At 54.5% G+C, this 24833-nt stretch overlaps 1 protein-coding gene across 3 annotated transcripts; it reads left to right on the top strand.

Moving 5' to 3' along the window:
- Window positions 1-1789: 1789 nt before the first annotated feature.
- On the top strand, window positions 1790-24513 carry Mllt6 (MLLT6, PHD finger containing). 3 transcript variants are annotated; one of them, XM_038326239.2, is made up of 20 exons: window positions 1790-1940; window positions 3159-3238; window positions 3656-3710; window positions 3885-3994; window positions 4993-5072; window positions 5449-5542; window positions 7659-7886; window positions 8424-8522; window positions 10503-10722; window positions 11503-12117; window positions 12485-12666; window positions 12803-12911; window positions 13955-14021; window positions 14144-14289; window positions 14877-15074; window positions 15164-15252; window positions 16292-16641; window positions 16974-17064; window positions 19458-19814; window positions 20531-24513. In XM_038326239.2, exons 1-20 carry the CDS (start codon window positions 1832-1834, stop codon window positions 20570-20572), a joined length of 3321 nt encoding a protein of 1106 aa, XP_038182167.1. In that variant the 5' UTR covers window positions 1790-1831; the 3' UTR covers window positions 20573-24513. The 3 variants fall into 3 exon arrangements, with proteins under 3 accessions (XP_038182167.1, XP_038182168.1, XP_038182166.1); XM_038326240.2 differs by having other exon boundaries at window positions 4969-5072; window positions 10503-10638; XM_038326238.2 differs by having other exon boundaries at window positions 4969-5072.
- Window positions 24514-24833: the final 320 nt, after the last annotated feature.

Raw genomic sequence — 24833 nt, 5'->3', positions numbered from 1 at the left:
GGACAAGTTTCTCCCCCGCCCTGCTCCCCCCTCCTGGGCGGGGATTCACCCCCCCCTTCCGGGATGAAAGGTACTAAAGAGACGCGGAGGGGGGAGCTGCGGGCCCTGGCCCCTTGATGTTCCGGTTGAACAGGTGCTAGTGAAAAGGAGGCGGACCCGGCGGAAGAGTCGGCCAGGGGGGCAGTGCGATGAAGGGGGAGCGGCCCCCTCCACCCTCAATCCCCCAGCCCGCCTCCTCCTCTCCGATCCTTCTGCCCCTCCCCCCCAGGAAGCGTCTCCGGCCTAGAGGTCTTTGAAGTGTGGATGAAGCCCCCAGGGCTGCCGTCTCCCCTCGGCCACCCAATCTCCCGCTGAGGGGGTATTTGACCTTTGGTCCCAGTGAGAGTGCCGTCTCCTCCTTGTCAAGAAAAAAAAGGGATCAGATCTTGTCTTTGGGCCTATATTAGTATGGAGGGGGTGAGTCTTGGGTTGCCCTCCTCCAAACCCCAGACCCAATTTCGGGGACTTTAATCCTCCGTCTAGTGGTTGTGAGCGCTATTGTGTTTGTGTGAGCGCCCAGAAGTCAGGCGTAATTCTGTTTGCTGGGGCCTCCAAGGTAGCGATTTCTTCACTCGCCTTAGATCTTTGCGCTCGCCTTGAGGCTGGAGGTGGAGTTAGTCTTTGAAAAATTAGGTGATGGGGCCAGGAAGAAGCTGTGGAACCTCGGCGTACCCCAAAAGTGTCTAGAGACCTAGAAAGTAATGACTCCAAAGAGAAGCTCCCGGAGGGCAGGAATATCTACTCTGGCGGCCAAGCGACGCCTGAGTTCAACAAATATCTCTGCGGGCGTGGCGGTTCACGCTTTTACACCAGAGCCCAGCTGGTTGAGGCGAACGAGTTCAAGGTCATCCTTTTCTACGCGGTGAGTTCGAGGCCGGCCAGAGCTACTAGAGACCGTCTCAAGAGGACAAAACCATTATTTGAAGAGCAAGTAAAAGTTTGCAGGTGACATTGTTTACCCTCCTGAGCGGCCTCCAGGGACAGCGCCCATGAATGCCATCCAAAAAAACTCCCCCGCCCCTCCAAGAACAAGCACCCAAGCACAGGCAAATGGTTCAAATCGCCCAATTTCTTTTAGAGCCCCCCCTTTTTAAGTGCCCCCTTAATTTTTCTAGGGTTGAAAAACACACTCAAGCGGGGCTGGGGGCGGGTGGTCGGAGACCCAAAGTGTGACACCGACAGCATGCATAGGGGAGGACTCGGGAACTACCCACCTAGAGTGATAAAAGGGAAAAGAAAAAACGGGAAAGCTGCACGGAGCGCACGAGCGAAAAGCTCCCTACCAAGCCAGGCTTTGTTCCCTGAACCTAAGACTTTACCCGGCGGCGGGCGGGCCGGGAGCGAGCGAGCAAGCGGAGGCGCGCGGCCATGGCTGCCGCGGCCGGGCAGGGGGGCCGGGGGGGCGGCGCGTGAGCGGGCGGCGCGGGGCGGGCGAGCGCCCGCGATGTGCCACTCCGCGCCTCCCCCGCCGGGCCCGGGTTGCACGGTGGCCGGGCGGCCCTGGTAGCCGGCGAACGGCGCGGAAGAGGAGCGCGGCGCGCGAGTCTCATTGTTGGGGGGGGGGGCCCGTCGGGGCATGAGGGCGAGAGCACGGCGGGGGGGGGCGGCCAGACAGAGCGAGCGAGGAGGAGGACGCCGAGGAGGAGGAAGGAGGAGGCAAAGAAAAGAAGCGGCGGCGGCGGCGGAGGAGGGGGCGAGGAGGCGCGCGGCCCCCGCTCCCTCCCTCCCCCCCTGACCCCCGACCCCCGCCGGCCGGCCCCCAGCCCCAGCCCCGGAGGGAGCTCATGGGAGTATGAAGGAGATGGTAGGAGGCTGCTGCGTATGTTCGGACGAGAGGGGCTGGGCCGAAAACCCGCTGGTCTACTGCGATGGGCACGCGTGCAGCGTGGCCGTCCACCAAGGTAAGGCGGAGGGGGGGGCGGCCGGCGGGGGGCTGCGGGACCCCGGGGGCGGCGCGCGCACCGGGTGCCCTCGGCCGCGCCCTCCGGAGCCCTCCTGGGGCGCGTGCCCCTCCCCCACCCACCTGAAGCGAAGAGCGGCGTGGGCTTCCCCCCCAGCCTGGTCCTCCACGACCGGGTCAGGCATTGTTTTCTTGCCTATTGTTCCAGTCCCGCGCCCCCCACCCCAAGTTGAAGGAGTTTTGGGGAGAGTCCAGGGAGCAAGGAGTGAACTCCCTGATACCCGCACCGCCGGTGTCGGGGCTGTCCCGAGAATGTTTACCTGCGAGGTATCCCCCCCCCCCGCCCGGTTTATTTTGGTTCCCGCTCCGGGAGGAAGAGGTCAAGGGGGGGTCATCCTCCTTTGCTTCCGGATGCTGGGAGAAGCGGAATTGGGAAGGGAGGAGAAGGGTCCCACGGGAGAAGGGACTCCTGAAATCCTCCGGGGAAGAGCTGAGGCTGGGAGAGCGGTGGTACAGAGGGCCGGAATGGAGGAGAGGGAGGTTTGGAGTTTTCCCCCAGCAGCACATGGATCGGGAGTTAACTCCTTAAGGAATCTTGCCGAGGGCGCAGGCTGGCATCTCTGCCTGTCTGGCACAGGCAACCAGCCCCCCCCTTCCTGAGACAGCCCTTAATGCGGTGACTGCGGGCTCTTCCCGCCAGTCTCCCCTGGTTACCTGCACCGTACCTGCTCAGCCTTGACTTTTGACCTGTACCTGTGATAGAGACAGAAAATGAGGTTCTTGGACCCCCCGACTTCCTTGCCTCATCCCTTACTGGCCCTTTAAGAAGTGCCCCCCCCCCCCATAACAACAAAACGTGTTACAATCATGACTATTTCTTGTTCTGATGTCTGGTCAGGGCAGAGGATGGAAAACAGGTCCAGGAAAAAAAAGGGGTGGTGGGGGGGATGAAGATGGAGGAGAATCTTCGGAAGTTTAAGGTCAAGGACTGTCAGTCTTGCCCCTGTTCGGAATGCTTGGTCGTGTGATTGAAGGCTGGCTCTATGCTGTTGGACATTACTTGTGGTTCTGTTTCAGAGTGACCCGGAGTCTGGGGAGCAGCCCCACCTACTGGGCTGGTTTTAGTCCACTGAGTCTCTCCCCGCCCCCAGTTATTCGGGAGGTAGGGGAAACCAGTGGCTGAGGGCTTTGCTCAGTGACTCTCCTCCCCCACTCTTAGCTTGCTATGGCATCGTCCAGGTGCCAACGGGACCCTGGTTCTGCAGGAAATGTGAATCTCAGGAGCGAGCAGCCAGGGTGGTGAGTTCATATTCTGTTCTTTTTTTTTTTTTTTCTCCTCTCCCCGTATCACAGCATCTTCTACAGGTTGAGCTAGGGCACCCTGAGGCTGGGGCAGGACGAGGCTTTGCCACTCAGGATATCCTGTTTCCTGACCCCCATCTCCAGGCCCAGCCCTCTGCTCATCACTTGCTCTGCCCCACCTCCAGCATGGGGGCTTTGATTTGTGTGTGTTTGTGGGTTTTTTTTTTTTTTTTTTTTGGTAAATGAACCTCAGGTCCTCCTTACCGGTCTTCAGCAGTTATGAGCTCTTGGCCAAGCCTCTTTCCTGCACACCCTTACCCAGATCTTATGTCATCTTGGGTCCTTTTGGATGAGTTCAGGGAGGGTCCGGATCAGCAGATCCCCCCCCAACACCTGTGCTTCTTGCATTGGCAGAGGTGTGAGCTGTGCCCACACAAAGATGGGGCGTTGAAGAGGACTGACAATGGAGGTGAGGGGACCCTGAGCCGCTGCTGAGGTCAGCCAGGCCCCCTGAGCGGGTGGGGGGGTGGGGGCTGGGGGCTGCTCTGGTTGTGGAAGCAGGGGACAGTCTACAGCTTGGTGCTGGGAGGGGTGGGGTCTTGTGCTTGCCGGCCTGCTGAGGCTGATCCCCACACTGTCCCAGGCTGGGCCCACGTGGTGTGTGCCCTCTACATCCCGGAGGTGCAGTTTGCCAACGTGCTCACCATGGAGCCCATTGTGCTGCAGTACGTCCCTCATGACCGCTTCAACAAGGTCAGTGGCCCCTCGCTAGTCCCCTTCTTGGCCTGCTGTCCCGGGGTGCCACTGTTATGCTCTCTAGCTCTCTGGGAAACTCAGGAGATGGATGCTTACTGCTGGACTACCTTCTGTGCACAGACAGGTGTATGCCTGTGCTCTGTGACTCTGGCAGATAGTAAGCCCCCCCAAAGTAGCACAGCCAGAGAACAGCTTTTAGTTAGTAGTGTGTTCTTGAGTTTTTAATAAGTGAGAGAGGTGGTGCAGCAGGCACCCAGTGCTTGCTATTAAGACAGATGGATGAACAGGCATTGAGGTAAAGGACACCCAGTGAGGCTTGCTTGGGTATAAGGTGGTTAAGTTTAGGCTGCGACTTAGGGCGTGACCAAGAACTGACTTTGAGGATGCTGGTCCCAGGTTCCATGAAAAGATACAGCGTATGCAGAGGTCCAGCAAGTGGAGCAGTGGGCATATCAAGGAGCTAGGCTAACATAGATGCCAGCCTCTCGAGCCTTACCAAGGACTGTGCATTGAAAATTGAATACTCGGGCTGGAGAGAGGGCTTGGTAGATAAAGCACTTGCTGCTTTTGCACAGAACCAGGTTCAGTACCTGGTACTCACATGAAAGCCTGCAACCATGTTTACCTCCAGTTCCAGGGAATCAATCCAGTGCGCTCGTCTGGCCTCTGAGGGCACCAGACACACAATGTGGTACACATACAGACACACTCATATATGTAAAAATAAACTCTTAAAATTTTCAGAATTCATTTCCCCAGGCATACCAGCTGCATTGATGACCTTGTGACTAGCTTTTGTTGACTTGCATTGTATAGGTTACAGACCATTTCTGTTCCTGTAGGAAATTCTGTTGGCTAGCACTGATCTGGGGTGGTGGAGGGCAGGATGGAATTGAGGGAAGGCCAGAGACTCCCCCAGCAGGCAAGGTGGGGTTCCCTGGAGGAGGGGTCCATTGTGCTGTGCCCTGCAGACCTGTTACATCTGTGAGGAACAGGGCCGGGAGAGCAAAGCCGCATCAGGAGCCTGCATGACCTGTAACCGCCACGGCTGTCGACAGGCTTTTCATGTCACCTGGTGAGATTCCCATTCCCCGCTGCTTTGGGCTTTGTGGTGGCTGTTGAGTGCTATTATCTTTTTGTTTGCTTGTTTGTTTTTTGTTTTTCTGAGACAGGGTTTTTCTGTAACCTTGAAACCTGTCCTAGAACTGGTTCTGTAAACCAGGCTGGCCTCAAACTCACAGAGATCCACTTGTCTCTGCCTCCTGAGTGCTGGGATTAAAGGCATATGCCACCACTGCCCATCTTTTTATAGATTTTTTTTGAGGGGAGGGGAGTGGGGACTCTCTTGTGAGAGCTGGTGGCAATGCCATGCTTAGAACTTGGGTTCAGGAGGAAGGAGGTGGAGGCAGCTGTGGTCTGTGGCTACACCCTGCTGACCTGCCTCTCCTCAGTGCCCAGATGGCAGGCCTGCTGTGTGAGGAAGAGGTGCTGGAGGTGGACAATGTCAAGTACTGTGGCTACTGCAAATACCACTTCAGCAAGATGGTGAGTCCTGCCTGCTAGAGGGCACATACGCTCTGGGACATGCCTGTGCCTGCTGCTGGAAGGTGGAAAGACACCCCCACCCCCCCGTTCCCCCTATTCCCTGCTTAGGAGCTCTGCCTGTGACAGGGAATGAACTGCAGCCTGCGGGGTGCAAATCAGAACTAGCTCAAGTGAGTAGTCAAGGCTAGGAGACAGAACCCTCCCCCTTGCACCTGTCAACCTGGGAAACTAAGCTAGATAGAGCTAGGAGGACAAGTAGGATAACACTGTGCTGGGACAGGGTCTTTGCTGCATTCATGAAGGCTCTTGTTGACCGTGTGTGATCCTCCCATGGCCCAAATGTGCTGCCTGTGCCCCATTTCACAGATAGGCAAATTAAGCGTCCCTGATGTTACAGCTTGTCTCCCAGCTGGTGGGTGGGAGGCAGAGCAAACAATTCCATCAGAAAGGCCCTCAGGAACCAGCCATGCCAGGGGTAGATAGAGCCCTAAGGTGAGGGGGAACCTGTGCTGGGGCCGGAGGGAAGGGTGTTTGACGGGACCAGACAGGTAGTGAGCTTGAGGGAGGAGATGAGGCTGTCATGGCTGAAGAGACAAGGAGCTTCCCCAGGCTGGGATGTATCTGCAGAAGTAGGCTGCAGCCAGGACTCTGTGCCCCAGGCCACAGCCTGGAGAGCTCCTGAGAAGCCAGAGAGTAATATGATCAGATTTGTGTTATAGGCAGATTACCCTGGCAGCAACCATGAAGCTGGGTCAGAGACAGCTGCAATAAGAGGGGCGAGTGACAGGGGCAGGGCTGGATGCTGGAGTCCCCATAGGTGGGCTTGTCTAAACATGAGAGTGGTCAAGAAGCAAGAAGGTGAATGTGAAGTAAGAGGCAGGCTGTAGCCAACCACTGGGTGGGGAGAGGCGGGTACCTGGGGGTGTTAGGAAGGGGGCAGCTGGCCTCTCGGAGTCCACACCTTGGTCCACCCAGACCATCTTGTTTTGGGCCTGTTCCCCCGTCTGATGATTAATAGATCCCCTTCTCTTTTCAGCGGTGTCCTGGTTTGCTCCTAATTACATAGTCTGGAGTTTGATGGCCACTTAGGGCAAGGTCAGGAGTTTTGATGCATTTGCAGGTGGTACTAGGTAGACACGATCGGATTTGGTGGGGGTCCCCAGGCAGGGTGGCAAGGGCAGGCAGAGGTTACAAGCCTGAAGCTGCCTCTGTGGGTGTCCAGAATAGACTGGGTCCAGATGTGAAAGAGACTTGGGAGAAAAGATCTGGAACTTGATGAAGTAGGAGCAGAGCCCAAGCTGGCGAGGCCTGAAATTAATCCTAGGCTTTGGCAACTGGGGAGTCGTTGGTGATCATAGGGAGCAGCTGCGAGCCTGGGATGGGTAAAGCTGTCAGACTAGGCACAAGGAGGGCAATCCCAGGGAGGTAGGTTGGTGTTCATTGCCAGCAGCCCCCGGCTCAGGGCAGCAGATCTTCTGTATGGACCTAGACTGCTGGGCAGAGAGGAAAAGCAGGACCAAGGAGGAGGATATCAGGGCTTGAGAGAAATGAGTTCTCAGGGAACCAGGGCTCCCGGACTGTCTGCATACCCTTTTTCTAAGGGAAGGAGGTGGCCATGGGCTGTGGTTCAGGCTGCCTGAGATGCCAGGAGAACACTGGAATATAGGAAGGCAGCAAGAGGCCTGAGTCCTGGGTCCAGGTCCACGCCCAACGCACTGTACCTCTTTGGAGGCTAAGGCTGGTCCGTGCCTCTTTCTGACCTCTGTGGTCGAATCTGTACATTGTTAAGACAGTGGCACACGCCTTTAATTCCAGCACTTGGGAGGCAGAGACTGCTGCATCTCTCTGAGTTTGAGGCCAGCCTGGTCTACAGAGTGAGTTCCAGGACAGCCAGGGCTACACAGAGAAACCCTGTCTCATAAAACAAAACAAAACAAAACAAAACAAAAGACAGCTGGGGAAGCGCTAGGATTTCTGGGTTGACCAGTGTATCACAGAAGGCAGGGGTAACCTGCAGGGGCAGAGGGACTGGCTCTGGGATCCTGCGACCTTCAGAAACCTTCCTTAAGCTAATGAAAAGAAAGGTTCGGCAGTTCCTCTCAATTTCTACCTTCAGAAGACATCCCGGCACTCCAGCGGGGGAGGAGGAGGAACAGGAGGAGGAGGCGGTGGAGGAGGTGGCAGCAGTGGTACCAGCAGTGGTGGAGGTGGTTCAGGGGGAGGCGGCGGCGGCGGCAGCGGCAGCAGCAGCAACAGCTTCCTTACTGGCAGGAGAAGCCGGTCGGCCTCACCATCCACGCAGCAGGAGAAGCACCCTACCCACCATGAGAAGGGCCAGAAGAAGGTGAAGGCCTGCTCTGTCTCACATGACTCTTTTTAGAGACTCCCACCAGGTGCCTAGGTTTCCCCCAGGAGGCCATTGAGGTTGAAGAGGTAGCTAAGGAGGTACACCTTGAGGCTCGGAGGTTGGGACCTGGCTTCTGCGTCTGCCTAATTCTCTGTTTTCCTCATGACGTGACAGTGTCCCCAACCTATGATCTTGTGATCCTACATGTTTGCACACATCTCTAGCCTATCCCCTTGTGCCCCATGCCAAGAAGTGTATGTGTGTTCCAGGGGTACACCCTTGTGAGTGCCTGCTCATGTGTGGTGCTCTGTCACTGGCACGATAATGGGACAGGCTATTTTTAGCAGGAGGGAAGATGGGGGGAGGGGCTCTTGGCTCTCAGAGGATCTTGCCTGAGCCACTCCTGTCCAGCTGGAGTCTTCCATCGCTCTGCGGAGGGAGAGGACTCACTGAGCCCCCCCCATACTCACGTGTCATGGTTAACCTCCTTCAAACTCCCCTTCCATCAATATCTGGTCCCCTTCTCCTTCCCAGAGTCGAAAGGATAAGGAACGCCTTAAACAGAAGCACAAGAAGCGGCCTGAGTCCCCCCCCAGCATCCTCACCCCGCCTGTGGTCCCCACTGCTGATAAGGTATTACTGCTTATTCTCAGGATGCCGAGTGTGCTAGTCTGGGGGTGACTGTGTATGTAGGGTGAAGGGTCAGGGTGAGCAGGGGCCTGCTTGGGCATCCTCTCACAGTTCGTGGTTAATGTCACCTATGCCCAGCAACATCCTAAGGGTGAGGTGGGGGTGCCTCCCTGCCTGCTAACTGCCATACGGGCACCTTTGTCCAAGCCGAGGCTCAGCCTTGGGCTCATTTTTGGAGAGCAGATGTGTGGCCCCCGGGCTTGTTTTCCCTGCGGGGATAGGCTGAGAACTCCTGCCACTGGGAGGATGTCTAGATCCCACTTCCTGCCTGGTGGGAGCGGCTTCTGGCAATACCCTGAAATCCCAGTCACCCCACCCTCTCAGCCGGCTTGGCTGTAGAAATGGGTAGCATCTGAAGGAGCAACAGGCAGGCCCTACCCTAGGCCAGTGAGTGCTAATCCAAGCCAGAGCAGACTCTGTGAGTCCCCTGGGGGCCTGGAGAAAGCACTCCCTCTCGTCCCATTACTGCTAGTCACCTCTGCTCCCTCACACGGCTGGCAGGGCACTGGGCATCTTAGCAGGAGGCTCAGGTATCAGGTTTCCAGGGTGATGTTGCTGTGGCAACTGTCCCAGTAACTCCCCTCCTGCTTTGCTTCCCTGGGCTCACCTGGCAAAGCTGGTCTGACCTTTCCAGGAGCCTTCAGACAGATAGAAAGACCTGTCGGGGGTCCCCTACCAATGGGGGTAACCCTTGGACAGGCTGTAGAGTTTTGTCTATTTCCTCACAACCCATCCCAACACTTAGGCCCCCTTCCCCCAGCTCCTCTCTTCCTGGTGGCTTTCCGAACCACATCTGGCTCCCTTCAGAACTCCAGCTGCTGAAAAGAACAAAGGAAGACAGAGACGGGGGCTCCGCCCAGAGAGGGTAGCAACACAGGGAGGGTAGCTCTCACTTCCCTCTCATTCGTTCCTTGAGCTCAATTTGAATACTTGGTATCCACCCTAAAGAGAGCTCACCTTCTCAGGTACTCAGGCACAACTACATAGAGGCCAGACTGTCTTTGGAACCAGGGGAGAGAGCAGGGGCACATGGGGAGGACTTAATTTATTTCTCAGAATAACCTGGTGTGGTAGGTGTCTTGCCAGGTCACTTCCACTTCCTCAGTGACGCTGAGAACACAGAGAAGTTACATAATTTGTCTAAAAGCACACAGCTAGCGGTAAAGCTTTCAACCACAGTGGTCTGGCTTGAAGGGCTGTGCTTGCACAGAACTGTCTTTACCAGGCATTAGTAACAACCACTGCCATCAGACTCCTTATTTACTGAACCCCTGCTGTGTCTCTGGCCTGGCGCTGCTCCTGACCCAGGATGGCGCTGCTGAGCCGGGTCCAGAGGCTACACAACAGAGATACCATGGCGAGGAGGGCAGAGCCTTCTAGTCTCTTGGCAGTGCTCCCCCAGTGCTCCCCAACACCCTGCCCTCCCCGAGTATCGCACCTCAGCCTGAGAGTAAGACAGAAAGGGTCATTTGCCTAGGTGTGTAGCGAGGCTTCCTAGAGTTGGGGCTTCCTCGCTGGGTGTTGGAGGAGCAAAGACAGGCTGCCCTGTGGTGGGTTGGTGTGCATGCTTAGGTATTCCAGCAAGAATTTGCAGTCCTCAGAGATGGGCCAAAGCCAGGTGGCTGTGAGTGGTAACAGCTGGAGGGCCTAAGACCAGCACCAGTCTTCAGGCCAGAGGTAGTTCCTAGTGAGCCTTCACTGAGTACGGAATGTGGACTGGTCTCTCTTGGGTCCTGGGGCAAAGACAGGGTCAGGACATTCCCTAGAATTCTGCAGCTGTCTCCTGTCTCACTGTTCTAGAGCCTTCCACAGCTCCATGCCTGGAGACAATTGAGCCCAGGTCCTGTGCCTTCACCCTCACTCCCAAATCAGACAGAGCTGGATTGTGTAGCTGGCGATGAGCCTCTGTTGTCTCTCCCTTAGGTCTCCTCAGCTCCGACTTCCTCCCACCATGAGGCCAGCACTCAGGAGACCTCTGAGGGCAGCAGGGACTCAAAGGGGAAAAAGTCTTCCAGCCATAGCCTGAGTCATAAGGGGAAGAAACTGAGCAGTGGGAAAGGTGTGAGCAGTTTTACCTCTGCTTCCTCCTCTTCCTCCTCCTCTTCCTCTTCTTCCTCCTCTGGGGGGTCTTTTCAGCCTGCAGGTGAGTATGGGTGTCCTGGAGGAGGCTGGGAAGGGGAGCCTTTTGTCATAAGCTGTTGTGGCTGGCAAGGGCCTGGTGCTTCACAGGGAATTCCCCAGTCCCCCAGTGGCTCAGTTCCCAGCTGGCTTCTCCACCCTTCCCCCTTTTTTTTAAGATTTATTTATTTTTGCATGTGGGTGCTTTGTCTGCACACCAGAAGAGGGCATAGGATCCTTAAAGATGGGTTGTGTCAGGTCCCGTTATAGGTAGTTGTGTTAGATACCTTTATAGTTAGATGGTTATGGACTACCACGGGGGTGCTGGGGCTTGAACTCAGGTCCTATAGAAGAGCAGTCAGTGCTCCTAACTGTTGAGCCATCTCTCCAGCCCTCACCTTTCCCTTCTTAAGTCAGAGCTCCTCTGTTCCTTTCAGGGACAACCCCTCCAGCTCCACAGTAATGTCCCCTACTCTTGTGTCAAAAGGGCCATTCAGAAGCACCAATATATTAGTTCCAGGCACAGAGGCCTGGAATCTCAGCATTTGGGAGCTACAGGATTTCTTGAACTTGAGGCCAGCCTGTGCTGAAGAGTGAGAACCTGTCCCCAGCCAGTGCTAATGTGACAGTAATTCACACAAGGGTGGAAGTGGCTTCCCTCCTGTGTTTCCAGCAGGTGCTGTTAACCTAGGACACACAGCTGGCCAGGACACAAGGCTTCGTTCCCTGGCTAGTGTTCTCCCTCATGCTGGTAGGGAACAAGGGAGGTAGGTGGTCCAGCAGCAGTCCCCTTCCTTTGTTGCAGGCTCATCCTTGCAAAGCTCTCCTGACTTCGCGGCATTCCCCAAGCTGGAGCAGCCCGAGGAAGACAAGTACTCCAAGCCCACGGCCCCCACTCCGCCAGCCCCTTCCTCGCCCACAGCCCCTGAGCCCCCTAAGGCTGACCTCTTCGAGCAGAAGGTGGTTTTCTCTGGCTTTGGGCCCGTCATGCGCTTCTCTGCCACCTCCTCCAGCTCCAGCCGGGCCCGAGCCCCCTCACCTGGAGACTACAAGTCTCCCCATGTTTCGGGAGCTGGGGCCTCAGCAGGTGGCACCCATAAGCGGATGCCTGCACTGAGTGCCACCCTTGGACCTGCCGAGGAGGCTCCTGAGACCGGACTGAAGGAGAAGAAGCACAAAGCCAGCAAGAGGAGCCGCCACGGGCCAGGCCGTCCTAAGGGTAGCCGAGGCAAGGAGGGTGCCACAGGCCCCACTGCCTCTCTCCCTGGGGCTCAGCTGGCTGGTTTTACTGCTACTGCTGCCTCACCCTTCTCTGGAGGCTCCCTGGTCAGCTCCGGCCTTGGGGGTCTGGCCTCCCGGACCTTCGGGCCTTCAGGAAGCTTGCCCAGCCTGAGTCTGGAATCCCCTCTGCTGGGGGCAGGTTAGTGACCCCTGTAGTTAAAGAACATCTCAAGGACTAACCAGTCCTGTGAGAAGGCAGGGACATAAATGGAAGAGTTAGAGGAAGTGTAGCTGGGTAGAAACTGCTCCAAAAGACAGAATGGAGGTGGCCATTAGCTCTAAGGTGTTCCCTTAGATGTCGTCTGCATGAAGAGGCTGGGGTAGACGCCAGCAGGATCGGGAGTGTTCTAATAGAGAAATGAAAAAAGCTCAGAATTGCCCAGACCAAGGCGGGGTAGTAGAACTGAATGCAGAGTCCCAGGCATGCTGTGTTCCCTGAAGAGGGGCTGCCTTCATCTGGGTTATAAGGGGACCTTAGGGTTTCCTGTGTGCCTTTGTATTTTTAGGAATCTACACCAGTAATAAAGACCCCATCTCTCATGGTGGAGGGATGCTGCGGGCTGTCTGTAGCACCCCACTCTCTTCCAGCCTGCTGGGGCCTCCAGGGACCTCAGCCTTGCCCCGCCTCAGCCGTTCCCCGTTCACCAGCACCCTCCCATCCTCCTCTGCTTCCATCTCCACCACTCAGGTGAGACACTGTTGCTGTGGGGACAGCACCTGCAGCGTGGCCTGTCTTCTCCAGGTGTGCCTTGTCCTGCCACACAGTCCAGCTGTGGTAGAGGACGAGCAAGCACACTGAGGCTGCAGTCTGTTCCTCCCAACAGGTCTTTTCTCTGGCTGGCTCTACCTTCAGTCTCCCTTCTTCCCACATCTTTGGAACCCCCGTGGGCACTGTTAACCCCCTCCTCACCCAAGCCGAGAATAGCCACACAGGTATGCTGGCCCCTGCTCCTGTTCCCTTTTCTTCTGGAGAACATGGCTACAGAAAGCATGAGGGTCCCCTCCCTCCGGCCATTGCCTCCTCTGCCTAAACAGATCTATCTTACACGCTTCCAGCCAGGGGACACCTTAGGGAAAGCAGTGCTGGGCCCAGCAGGGCAGTCCTGCCCCATCCACAGAAGAGAAGTGACCTGCTCAAAGCCCTAGGTAGAGAATGGCACAGCCAGCTCAAGACAAGCCAGTGCCAGCCCAGTGCACTTACCCTCTCCCTGGCCCCTCCTGTGCTGTGGTAGTCGGGGGGGGGGGGGGGGTGTCAGAGGTCCCGCCAGCTGGGCTTTCTGCTCTCCACGTGTTTAGGAGTTAAGGGGGTGGAAGGCTCCTCAACCCCTGAGAGCTGAACAGAGACGCGGGGGGGGGGGGGGGGGGGGGGAGCTGTCAGCCTGGGGGCGGGGCTTGTCTGTAAGCTGCCAGTTGAGTTAAAACCAAATCTGACTTCTGTTTCAGGACTTGGTTGGGTAAAATTGGTGTGTTTTCTATAACCCAGAGCAGGTGTGTGTGTGTGTGTGTGTGTGTGTGTGTGTCTCCTGTGGACAACAGTTTTCTCATCTGAGTTTATGAATATAAGAAGTCAAAGCTAATTATGATAATACAATGATTAAGGGCTTGTCTTGTGCTTGCTGAGCCCACCGGCTAAGCCAGCCACTCTTTCGACCTTAGCTGTACAGAGGCTGGTTACCGTTTCAAGGTCACACAGCCAGTGTTTGGTTCAGTTGCTCCAGGTTTGTTTTGACCTCAGTTTCTGTATCTGGAAGATCTAGAAACAGACAGCAGGAGCCTTATAGGAAGGGGAAGAGCTTTCCTGAGATGGGGGTGCCAAGCTCAGCTCCTTGCCAGGATGAGTTACCAGCCTAGGCTTGGGGGGTACTGAAAAACGGGGCTGTGTTGAGGTTCTAGGAGCAGCACCCACTTTCCAGGGAGGGCCCTGAGGCAGGTAGCTTCCCCTCTCACTGATCCTTGCCATCCCTTCTCCTTCCAAGAGCCAGACCTAGAAGACTGCAGCTTCCGGTGTCACGGGACCTCCCCCCAGGAGAGTCTCTCTTCCATGTGAGGGAGGGTGCACTTTGGTGGAGGGAGGACTGGGTGGGGGCAGGATTGACCTCCTGGTTGATGGGGGTGTGGCTGGAATCTGCTAGGTGAGCCTGAGTAAATGTCTCCTCTGGTCTCAGGTCTCCCATCAGCAGCCTCCCTGCGCTCTTCGACCAGACAACAGCGGTGCCCTGTGTGGGTGGCCAGCTAGACACCACAGCCCCAGGCACAACTAACATGGAGCAGCTGCTGGAGAAGCAGGGTGATGGAGAGGCTGGTGTCAACAGTGAGCGGGGCGCACAGGGACGGGAGGCCTGGCCCAGCCACTCCTTCCCCTTTCCCTAGGGACTCAAGCCTTTTGTGGCCCCAGGACTCATTTTTTTTTAAACATTTATATTTTAATTCATTTTACATTCCAACCAAGGTTCTCCTCCCCTGCCCCCTCCCCACTCCTCCCAACAGGTAAGGGCTCCCATGAAGAGTTGACACAGTTTGGCACATTAATTTGGGGCAGGACCAAGCTCCTCCCCTCCACATTAAGTCTGAGTATGGCACACACACACCTTTCACCTCCGCCCCAGGGCTCATCTTTAACCTTGCATAGGTGGTGCTCTCGGTAGTCTGTGTTAACTCTACCTTTGTTCCTCATGACCTCCTGGCACAGGTCGTAACCAAACCCGAGGTTATACCCACTCTCCTCAGTCTCAGTAGCATCAGGAGCCTCCTGCAGTCCTCAGACCTCTGTATCCCAGATCTGCCTCCCCGAAGGCATCTGTCTGGGTACCCTTTGCCCTCTAGACACAGTCCCTCCCGCTGGCCCTGCCTCCTTGATGCATGCCGCACTAACCTCAGGCTCCTCCTCTCTCTCTGAAGTTGTGGAGATGCTGAAGGCCCTGCATGCACTGCAGAAGGAAAACCAGCGGCTCCAGGAGCAGATCCTCAGCCTGACAGCCAAGAAGGAGCGACTGCAGATCCTCAATGTGCAGCTCTCTGTGCCCTTCCCTGCCCTGCCTGCTGCCCTGCCTGCCGCGAACGGCCCTGTCCCAGGGCCCTATGGGCTGCTTCCTCAAGGTGAGGGCATCCAGTCCAGTCTGTGGTGAGGAATTCCTGCCCAGTGTCTTGAACTGGCCCCATTGCATCTCCCATATTCCCTCCTTTAGCGGGCAGCAATGACTCCTTGAGCACCAGCAAGAGCCCTCCAGGGAAGAACAGCCTTGGCCTGGACAATTCCCTGTCAACGTCTTCCGAGGTGGGCACTGCAAGGAAGGAGGGGACAGGGAGGAGGAACTGGAGAGAGTCCTTTCAGCCTAGTTCTACCCAGCAGCTGTTGGAAGCTGGCCACTGAAAGGATTGGTTGTTATTTTAAATAAGTAGTATGGGTGGGTGCCTCTTTAATACAGGGTACTGACTAAGCAGTGAATGAAGTAGACTCAGGCCTCCTGAAGATGGGCTGAACCCAAGAGAACAGCAAATTGCAAAGGAGAAATAATAGAAAGATGAGCTCAATTAAGGGCTAAAGGAGCCTGAGAGAAGGCAGCCGTCTAGGGGAAGGAGTGTTGAGAAGCCTTTGTGAAGGGTTTCTCACAGTGCCTCACACACACTAATCCTTGTGTAATTGGTGGCGGTTGGAATAGCAGTTGCTATTGTTATGTTGTGGTTATTATTGGAATCCAACAAACCGGGCGCTTGGTTCTTCTCTGTCACTTACTTACTGTGACTTGGGGCAGTCATAATCATAAAAGCAACACTAGTTGCGAGCTTGCCCTGCAGAGTTTCTTAGTCTTCACAGTGACCTTGTGGAATGGATAATGCTGTCACATACAGTGCATGAATACATAAACCAAGGCAGAGGTCGAACCCAGGGCTACCTACCCAAGGCCCTGAGTTGTGTGATTTGAACCTGAGCCCCTCACTCCAGTGAGAGTTCCATTGCTCTTGGCTGCAGAGGTCCTTAACTGGTACCGTCAGTGACTTTAGCCGTGACGTGGAAATGACAGAGTAGTACAGGTCCGTACTCACCCCTGGACTTGGTTCCCTTGGAAAATCAGTTCCATTGCCATTGTTCATTATTAAGCCAGAATAGCAAAGGGTGCTGGGCCTCTGGAGGTGGCCAGTAAACATGATCTACAGCCCCTTAGCTTTCCTCACGGGCCCTGCTGTTTCTCCAGGGTGCCTGGAAGCTTAAGGGGGCTTTGCTTCAAGAGAATGCTGGTGGATACTGGGCTGGGGGCCAGAAAGGTCATGCTGGCCCCCTGCCCTCTGACTTGTCCCTTCCCCCTCCTCCCCAGGACCCACACTCAGGCTGCCCGAGCCGCAGCAGCTCATCGCTGTCCTTCCACAGCACGCCCCCACCGCTGCCCCTGCTCCAGCAGAGCCCCGCCGCTCTGCCCTTGGCCCTGCCTGGGGCCCCTGCCCCGCTCCCACCGCAGCCACAGAATGGGCTGGGCCGGGCACCCGGAGCAGCGGGGCTGGGGGCCATGCCCATGGCTGAGGGGCTATTGGGTGGGCTGGCTGGCAGCGGGAGCCTGCCCCTCAATGGGCTTCTGGGGGGGTTGAATGGGGCTGCTGCTCCCAACCCTGCGGGCTTGAGCCAGGCTGGCGGGGCCCCCACGCTTCAACTGCCAGGTTGTCTCAACAGGTGAGGGAGAGCTCAGCCCTAGGGAAGGGAATGGGAGGCTGGATGTGGGAGGGATGCCCCCCAATACTCCCTTGTCCCCCCCAAAGGAAGAAAATGCCGTTTGGCCCTATCGCATTTATAGTTCTGGCAATCTGTTGACTTTAGGGACTCCTCAGACTTTAGCTCTGGGTGTATCTGGACAGGAGTAGTTCAGGGGACAAGATCTGAATCATGTCCCTCATGCTAGTCTTCTGGACAGGTTGTCCATCTGCTTGGGCTTGAGGGAGTCTGGGAACTCGTGGGTGTGGGGTCTTCCTCTTGGTACCTTCTTATCTCTGTTATACCGGCCTCAGCCTGACAGAGCAGCAGAGACACCTCCTCCAGCAGCAAGAGCAGCAGCTCCAGCAGCTCCAGCAGCTCCTGGCCTCTCCACAGCTGACCCCAGTGAGTACCCCCTCCCTTGCTATCCCCTGCCAGCTCTACCCAAAGTGCCTACCTCTAAGAATGCAACCATGGGGAGGGTCTCCAGGCTGGTGGGCTTGTGAGCAGTTGGAAGACAAGACTGTTCTCAGGGCCTCCTGGGCACTGGACTGGGGCTGCTGGGTCACACTGCAGTGACAGAGTTTGGAGAGTGGCAGGTCCAATAAGAACTGAGTTTTGCAGTCCCAGCCCCAAGAGTCTTCAGGGATCTCGGGGAGGTTTCTATGCAGGTGACATTCTCTTGACCGAAATCTTGGATCTCTCGTAGAGAGAAGTGGTTTCACCTTTTAAAAATGAGGGATTGAAGCTAGAATGTGGCTTAGTGACGCCGCATGCATTAGGTCCTTGTCTGCATCCCCATCAAGGCAAACAAAACGAACAGATGATGGTTGCTGGGTATGGTGTGTGGTATATGACAGTAGTCCAAGCATTTTGGAGACTGAGGCTGGGGAATGGCCATGAGTTCAAGGTGGGCCTGGGCTACGTGATGAGTTGGAGTCTGCCCAGGACTTCAGAATAAGACGTGAGTCTTAAAGAAATAAAATAACCAAGAAAAAAAACCAAAACAAAACCCCCCAAACAGTAAGAAGTCTGTTAAGATGACTCCACAAAGCTGGGTGGTGGTGCACACCTTTCATCCTAGCACTTGAGCGGCAGAGGCAGGCAGATCTCTGTGTTTGAGGCCAGCCTGGTCTTCAAAGGGAGTTCCAGGGCATTCTCCAAAGCTACAGAGAAACCCTCTTTCAGAACCTCCCCCCTCAAGATGGCTCCACAGGAGCCATCACCTTGCTGTCAACTTGGTGACCTGAGTTCCATCTGTGGAACCCACATGGTGAGAGGGGAGAATAGAGTCCCTGGCCATCAGTTATACCCCCTAACACAGAAAGTAAATAAGTGTAATTTGCAAATAATTATAAAAATAAAAATGAGAAGCAGTTGAACTGATTACTTTATGGGAACAGAAATAACATGATTTCTTTGACAGAATGTTATTCTCTGTTTGTTTTTGAGACAGCTGGGTGTTTTGTTTTTGTTGTTGTTCTCACACACATACTGGGTTTCTCTGTATTCTTGGCTGTCCCATAACTTAACTTGTTTTGTAGACCAGGCTGGCCTTGAACTCACAAAGATCTATCTGCCCCTGCCTCCCAAATGCTGGAATTGAGGGCAGGCATGTGCCACCATGCCCAGCTTTATTTTGGTTTTTGAGACACTGAAAATAAATGCCTTATAAAGTTAGAGAAAAAAAAATTAGTTGGGGATGGCATTTTATGCCTATAATCTCAGTGTGCACAGGGGAGGTAGAGGCAGAAGAACTGAGAGTTCAGGGTCATTGTCAGCTCCATATCAAGTTTGAGGCCAGCCTGGGTTGAATGGGACCCTGCCTCAAAAACAAAGCAATTTTTTTTGCCTCCCCCCTTTTCCATTTATTTTTATTTTATGTATCTGCCTGTGTATTACATGTGTGCAGTGCCCACAGAGGCCTGAAGAGGGCATTGGGTGCCCTGGAACTAGGCTGTTTACAGATTGTTGAAAGCTACCTTGTAGCTGCTGGGACTTAAATCCAGGTCCCTTGGAAGGATAGCCATCGAGGAATCTTTCTTGGCCACAGACAAAATTTTTTGGTTTTTTTTTTTTTTTTTTTTTTTTTTTTTTTTTTTTTTTTTTTTAAATATTTATTTATTTATTTATTTATTTATTTATTATGGATACAATATTCTGTCTACATGTATACTTGCAGGCCAGAAGAGAGCACCAGACCCCATTACAGATGGTTGTGAGCCACCATGTGGTTGCTGGGAATTGAACTCAGGACCTTTGGAAGAGCAGGCAGTGCTCTTAACCTCTGAGCCATCTCTCCAGCCCTTTGGTTTTGTTTTTAAGGCAGTGTCTCACTAACCTCTGATTGGCCTAGAACTCCATTTACAGACTAGGCTGACCTTGAACTCACAGAGATTCTTCTGCTTCTGCATGAGTGCCACCAAGTCTTTCAAACTAGTTTTTGGAAAGAAAAAAAAAAAGAAGGGAAGAGCTTAGAGATTGTTGTTGCACTTCAGTGCCTTCTGTTTGGAGTGTGGTTGTCGTAGGGACTGAGGACCTGACATGGTGGGCAGGGCCAGAGCTGTGTGCGGCCTGCACTTTCCCAGGTGCTTAGTTGGCAGCTGCTTACCTGGCCACATGTAGTCCTTTTCATGTCCAGTTGGGGAGACAGAGGCCCAGAGTGCCAGAGTAGAGACAGACTCTTAGTCTTCCTGTCGTGGGCCTTAGGGTTCCTGTATGAGGGGCCCTGGTCTGGCAAGGCAGGTAGCCTTGGGGAGACAGCAGGGCCACTACCAATGAGCAGTCTGTCCTTGCAGGAGCACCAGACTGTGGTCTACCAGATGATCCAGCAGATTCAGCAGAAACGGGAGCTGCAACGGCTGCAGATGGCTGGGGGCTCCCAGCTGCCCATGGCCAGTCTGCTGGCTGGAAGCTCCACCCCACTGCTGTCTGCGGGCACCCCTGGCCTGCTGCCTACAGCATCAGCTCCACCCCTGCTGCCTGCTGGAGCCCTGGTGGCCCCTTCACTCGGCAGCAATACAAGTCTCATGGCTGCAGCAGCTGCGGCTGCAGCAGTAGCAGCAGCAGGTGGACCACCAGTCCTCACTGCCCAGACCAACCCCTTTCTCAGCCTGCCCGGGGCAGATGCCAGTGGGAGTGGCCCCAAAGGAGGGGTGAGTAAGGGGCCTGGGTCTTCCTTTGTCCCTTCTAAGGGACAAGCAGAGAGGGATGGTTACTGTGACATCATCAGATAGATCTGTAGTAGAAGGCAGCAACCCCTAGGTCAATCAGATAGCCGGCTGCAGACAGCAGGACCTCAGTGCCCATTGGGGTTCCCTTCTTCAGAGGCAAGAAAGGCCACTCTGAGCCATTTAGAGAAAACAGCCTTCCAGCTTGGTGAGATGGCTCAGTGTATAAAAAAAGGGTGCTTGCCGCCAAACCTGATGACCTGAATTTGATCTCAGGGACTCATGTAGCGGAGGGAGAGAGCTGACTCTGGGAATCTGTCCTGTTGTGCACACATGCATGTATACACGTGCATATACACATTGACTGATTTTTTGTTTTCTTTTAAAGTCTATTTTAAAAACCAGCTTTCCTGTGGGAGGAGTAGTTAGAAAATGCTGTTTCCCTCCTGTGTGCAGCAGTTAGAAAGAGATGCTCCTCTGGGCAGGCCTATTTCTTCCTTGGAGAACTCATTCACCTGAGCCCAGGAAGCCAGCTCTGGGCACAAGTTAGGCACTTTCTCACTCCACACACTGCGGACAGGCAGAGGCCTGGCTGCTCCATACTCTGCTCCAGCAGCCTCTGTCGTCCTTGGGAGCTGTTCTACCTGGGCATTAGGGCCAGATGCCTCCAATACTCAAAACCTCCCTTCCTGTCTTTTCAGACCACTGACAAAGGAGCCTCAGCCAGCCAGGAAAAAGGCTAACTCGACCCTGCCTCTCCTGACCCCTACATGGCTTGAGGGTCCTTGCCTGGAATGGCTACCCAGGCCCGGACTCTGGAGGGCCAGGCCCAGAATGTGTGCCTGGAGTTCCAGGTGCTGTGGAGAGAGACTGGAGGGAAGCCCTTCCCCCTGGCCTGTTCCTGCACTGCACTGGCTGCTCCAGGAGTGAGGATGGGGAGGACAGGCTCCAAGCCTGCCTAGGAGCCCCCATCCTCTGCAGATGCCTAGGGGCCCCCCAAAGAGCAAAGCAGGTCATGGCATAGGAAGTGGAGAGTTGGTTGGACCTACCACGTAAACCAGTCAGCACTTGAATGGGGAAGGAGCAGGGTAGGCCCTTGGGCCTCCCCTGTGTGGTATTCCTTACGGAAAAAGGGCTGGTCCCAGTTGACCGTTAGAGTCTTCCCAGCAGAAGGGGTCCTTTTGACTGTTTCTCATCATCCCTCCCCGCTGAGGGTCACAAGCTGAGCTTGGAAAAGCCTACAGATGTGGGGGGCTGAGGAAGGGCAGGATAGCACCTCTTAGGGCCCCGTGATGGGGCTGGGCAGGGGGTGGGGGTCGTCCCTCACTGTCCTTGGTGTCCTGCCCCTTTTTGCACTATTGGCTTGAGGAGTGCCGAGGGTGGGGAGAGGGAGCTGCCTGACTCCACAGCGCGTGAGAGTGTGTGAGTGTGAGTGTGTGTTTATGGTCAGTCTGCTTAACCTGTCTGTATGTCAGTCACCTCTTTCTCTGGACCTGGGGCACCCAAGGGCAAGGACAGGAGCAGTGGCCGGAACCGGAGCAGGACTTCCCAGCTCTTGTAGCCTGCACCCCCTTCCCAGCTCTGGTCCTTTTCCAGGGCATGAATGGTAAACTTAAAAAAATTAAAAAAAAAAAAAAAAGAACAGTACTCCAATATTGGAGAATTCCTGGGGTCTGAAGGCTCTGAATCAGGGTAATATCCTACCTTCCCTCCTCTGGACCCCACTCTGTCTCAGGGCCCCTCAGGGCCTCTTCCCCCCACTGGTAGTCTGGTCTTTGCTGGCACAAGAGATTAGGGAGGGGTAAAGCAGCACTTCTCTTAGCAGAAGTCTCCCTCCCTGAAGTAGCTAGCCTGCCTCTTCAGCCCACCCTCACCAGCCAGTAGAGCCACTTAAGCTAACCACTGTCCCTTTCACCCACCAGCTGTTTTCCAGGGTGTGGTCGTAGGCGGCAGAGTCAGTCTGCCCAAGGCCGTTGTGAAAGACATTGAGTGGGTCACGGAACTGCAGCCATGGAGGCCTGTGTGTGTCCCTTTTGGTTGCACTGGCTGGGACTGAGGGCCAGTGTTCCCTGATGTTCATGTCTGTGGGTCCCTTTGCATGTGTGCATTTTGGTGTGTTTCTGTTTGGGTTTTGTTTTTGGGTTTTTTTTTTTTGTAATAAAAAAGATGTGTATATTTTTGGCAATGACAGAAACGTAGTGCAGATATATTTTTGCCTGTGCTGCTCAACTGTTTTTTTTTCTGGTATGGAAAATAATATTCCTGTTGATAAGACTTTGTAAGATACTAGGGTGGGTTGGGACCTTCAGGAGCAAGTTCTTTGGCACTAGGAAGGATTTGTTTGAGGGGTCAGTTGTGTTGACCTCAGAAATACTTTTCTAACTGCTTAGTATCGGAAAGACATGGTCCTCATCTTTTCAGCTTTTAACTTCTAGTCTAAAAGCCAGCGATTCTTCAGATTCTTAGACGGCTTGCTTGCTCATCCAAGCCCACACCATTACCCCAGCCACCATTCAGAACCAAGTAGTCTCTGCTGTGATGTCTGGAAGGCTGTCACGTGTAGAGTAAGTAGGAGCCCTAGGTGCCCCGCCCCAGATGCTCCTTGGCCCCAGTCACTCTGATCTCTGGAACTCTGCTCTCAACTTTGCAGAGCTCTTCTTCCTGTTTTGGGCCAGGATGCTGAGAGCTCTGGGCCTCGCTTAGATTGGTGCTGCTCTTTTTTTAGTTTGTTTGGTTTTGGTTTTGGTTTTTGGTTTTTCGAGACAGGGTTTTTCTGTGTAGTGGAGCCTCTCTTGGAACTCACTCTGTAGATTAGGCTGGCCTCGAACTCACAGAGATCCGCCTGCCTCTGCCTCCCAAGTGCTGGGAGTAAAGGTGTGCACTACCCAACTACCACCTTTTTAGCTTTCAAAACAAGGTTTCTCTGTGTAGTCCTGACTGTCCTGGAAGTTGCTCTGTAGACCAGGCTGAACTCAAACTCAGACATCTGCCTGCCTTTGCCTCCTGAGTGCTGGGATTAGAGGCGTGTGCTGCCACCACTACTAGGTGGTGTTGCCCCTTGTACTGAGACAAGAGGGAAATTGTGACACTCTTGGTGAAGTGACACAGGGAAAATTAGGAATAGAGTACACGGCAGGATGGCAAGAATGACCTCACATCTTACAGTCTTAGTGGTTTTTGTTTTTGTTTTCCTGGGACAAGGTCTACTCCATTATGTAGCTCTGGCTGTCCTGGAGCATGCTATGTAGACCAGGCTGGCCTCAAACTCAGAGATCCACCTGCCTCTGCCTCCTGTGTGCTGGGATTAAAGGTGTGCACCACCATATCTGGCTTTGGTCCATTTTTTGATAAAGAGCTTTGGTGGGGTAAGGGGAAAGATGCAGAATTGGAGCCATCTCTGTCTGGGGGAAGGGGAGGATGTGGTTTGCAGAGCGGAAGTGGAGTCTGAGAACGCATGAGTGGATCTTAATGTCATCACCCTCAATGAGAAGAGATGAATGAGCAATGCATGCTGAGTCTGTCCCCTCCAAGATAGTCATGGCTGGTGGATCTCAGTGCTGAACGGGATTCCACTGTAGTTAAGTCATTGGAGCTGACTTTACAGGTGACTGCTCTAAGCCTAGGAGGGACAGCAGCAATGAGCCTCAGTACCTAGCCTGGTCATTCCTGTCCCATTGCCCAGCCTTCTAGTTGCAGCTAGTTGGCTGGCTGTCTCTGTGTGTGTGGTATGTGTGATGGTGTGGTTGCGAGTCTAGGATGGTGCCCATGGTGGGAAGGTATCTATGTAGCACTGACTGTCTTAGCTCCGAGCTGACGAATCCTCTCCATAGACAATGACACTTTAAGGGTTGCCTTTAAAAAGAATAAATTGTTATCTCCCCATCCCCTCTCCCTCATCCCGGCTTGTGGTTTCTCCCTCAGGCTCTTGGGTCTACCGCTGCCCCAGGTGCCCTGATCTTGAGGTTGGTGACCCGTTCCCTTTACTGTGTTGAGACCCAGGGAGTGCTCATCCTAGACTCCTAGGAAGGGGCTAGACAAATGAGGGGAGCCCAAAGAAGGGGCAACATTTACATTTCCCTCTCCCAAACTGGGATGCTGAAAGGTTTTCAAAGACACAGGCTCCCCTGCTGCTTTCCAACATGTTTTAAGAGTGCAGTGGGCCAAAGGGAATAGCAGGCAGCTGGTTCCTGGGGAGAGATACCCAGTGGACGGAACTTAACCCACTTGGAGGAAGGTGGGGCCAGGGAGCCCTTCTGACCCCTCTACTCACTTCCTCCTTGATTGCGGGTGTGTTTCAAATTTCCACCAGACCACCTGTCTTGACCTACTGAAGAGGTGGGGACTGAGGGCCGCCCCTGTTCTCCTGTGTTCACTTTCTCCAGACGCACTAGGGACTGAAGACCGAACTTTGGCTCCCTTCCTTCCATCCCAGCCTGTTTCCATGTAGCAGACCCTTCCTAGGGGAGCAAGGAAGGGAAGCCACAGATTGCAAACCCAGGGGCTCATTTTTCATTCTTTCTGAAACCTTTATATCCTCAGCCCAAGAGGCAGTGTTCCCTTGCGACCTCCAAGCCTGGAATTGTGCATAGCTTGGGTCTTGTATCTTTGTATAACGGATGTTATTTGTACGAAGGGCAGTTCGTAAACAGCACTTGTTCTTTTAATAAAAGAATGTTTTACTAAAAAAAAATCAAAAGAGACCTTGCTTTGTCTGGCTTCACTGAAGGGAGGGAGATGGGTGCCAACTCTGGGTGCCTGTGGGAGGAAGAAGATGGGTGTGTATGGTCAGTGACCGTTTTTTTCAAGTACTTGGGGGAATATTTTAAACCAGAAGGCACATCATATGCGGTGCAGGTGAAGATGCAGGCACCCGAGTCCTGCTGGGTGACAGATCTCCACACTGCCTGTGTTTCTAAACAAACTGCCTTCTACTCCGCAGGGCCAGGGCGGCACCTGCGGGCTCCGGGGCTGCACTGCCTGCCCCTCCAGCGCGGGGCCGGGCGG

The sequence above is a fragment of the Arvicola amphibius genome, chromosome 4 (genome assembly GCF_903992535.2).
Source record: "Arvicola amphibius chromosome 4, mArvAmp1.2, whole genome shotgun sequence".
Classification (NCBI taxonomy): domain Eukaryota; kingdom Metazoa; phylum Chordata; class Mammalia; order Rodentia; family Cricetidae; genus Arvicola; species Arvicola amphibius.
Note: the sequence above shows the minus strand (reverse complement) of the source record. Positions and strands in the feature narration are given on the sequence as shown.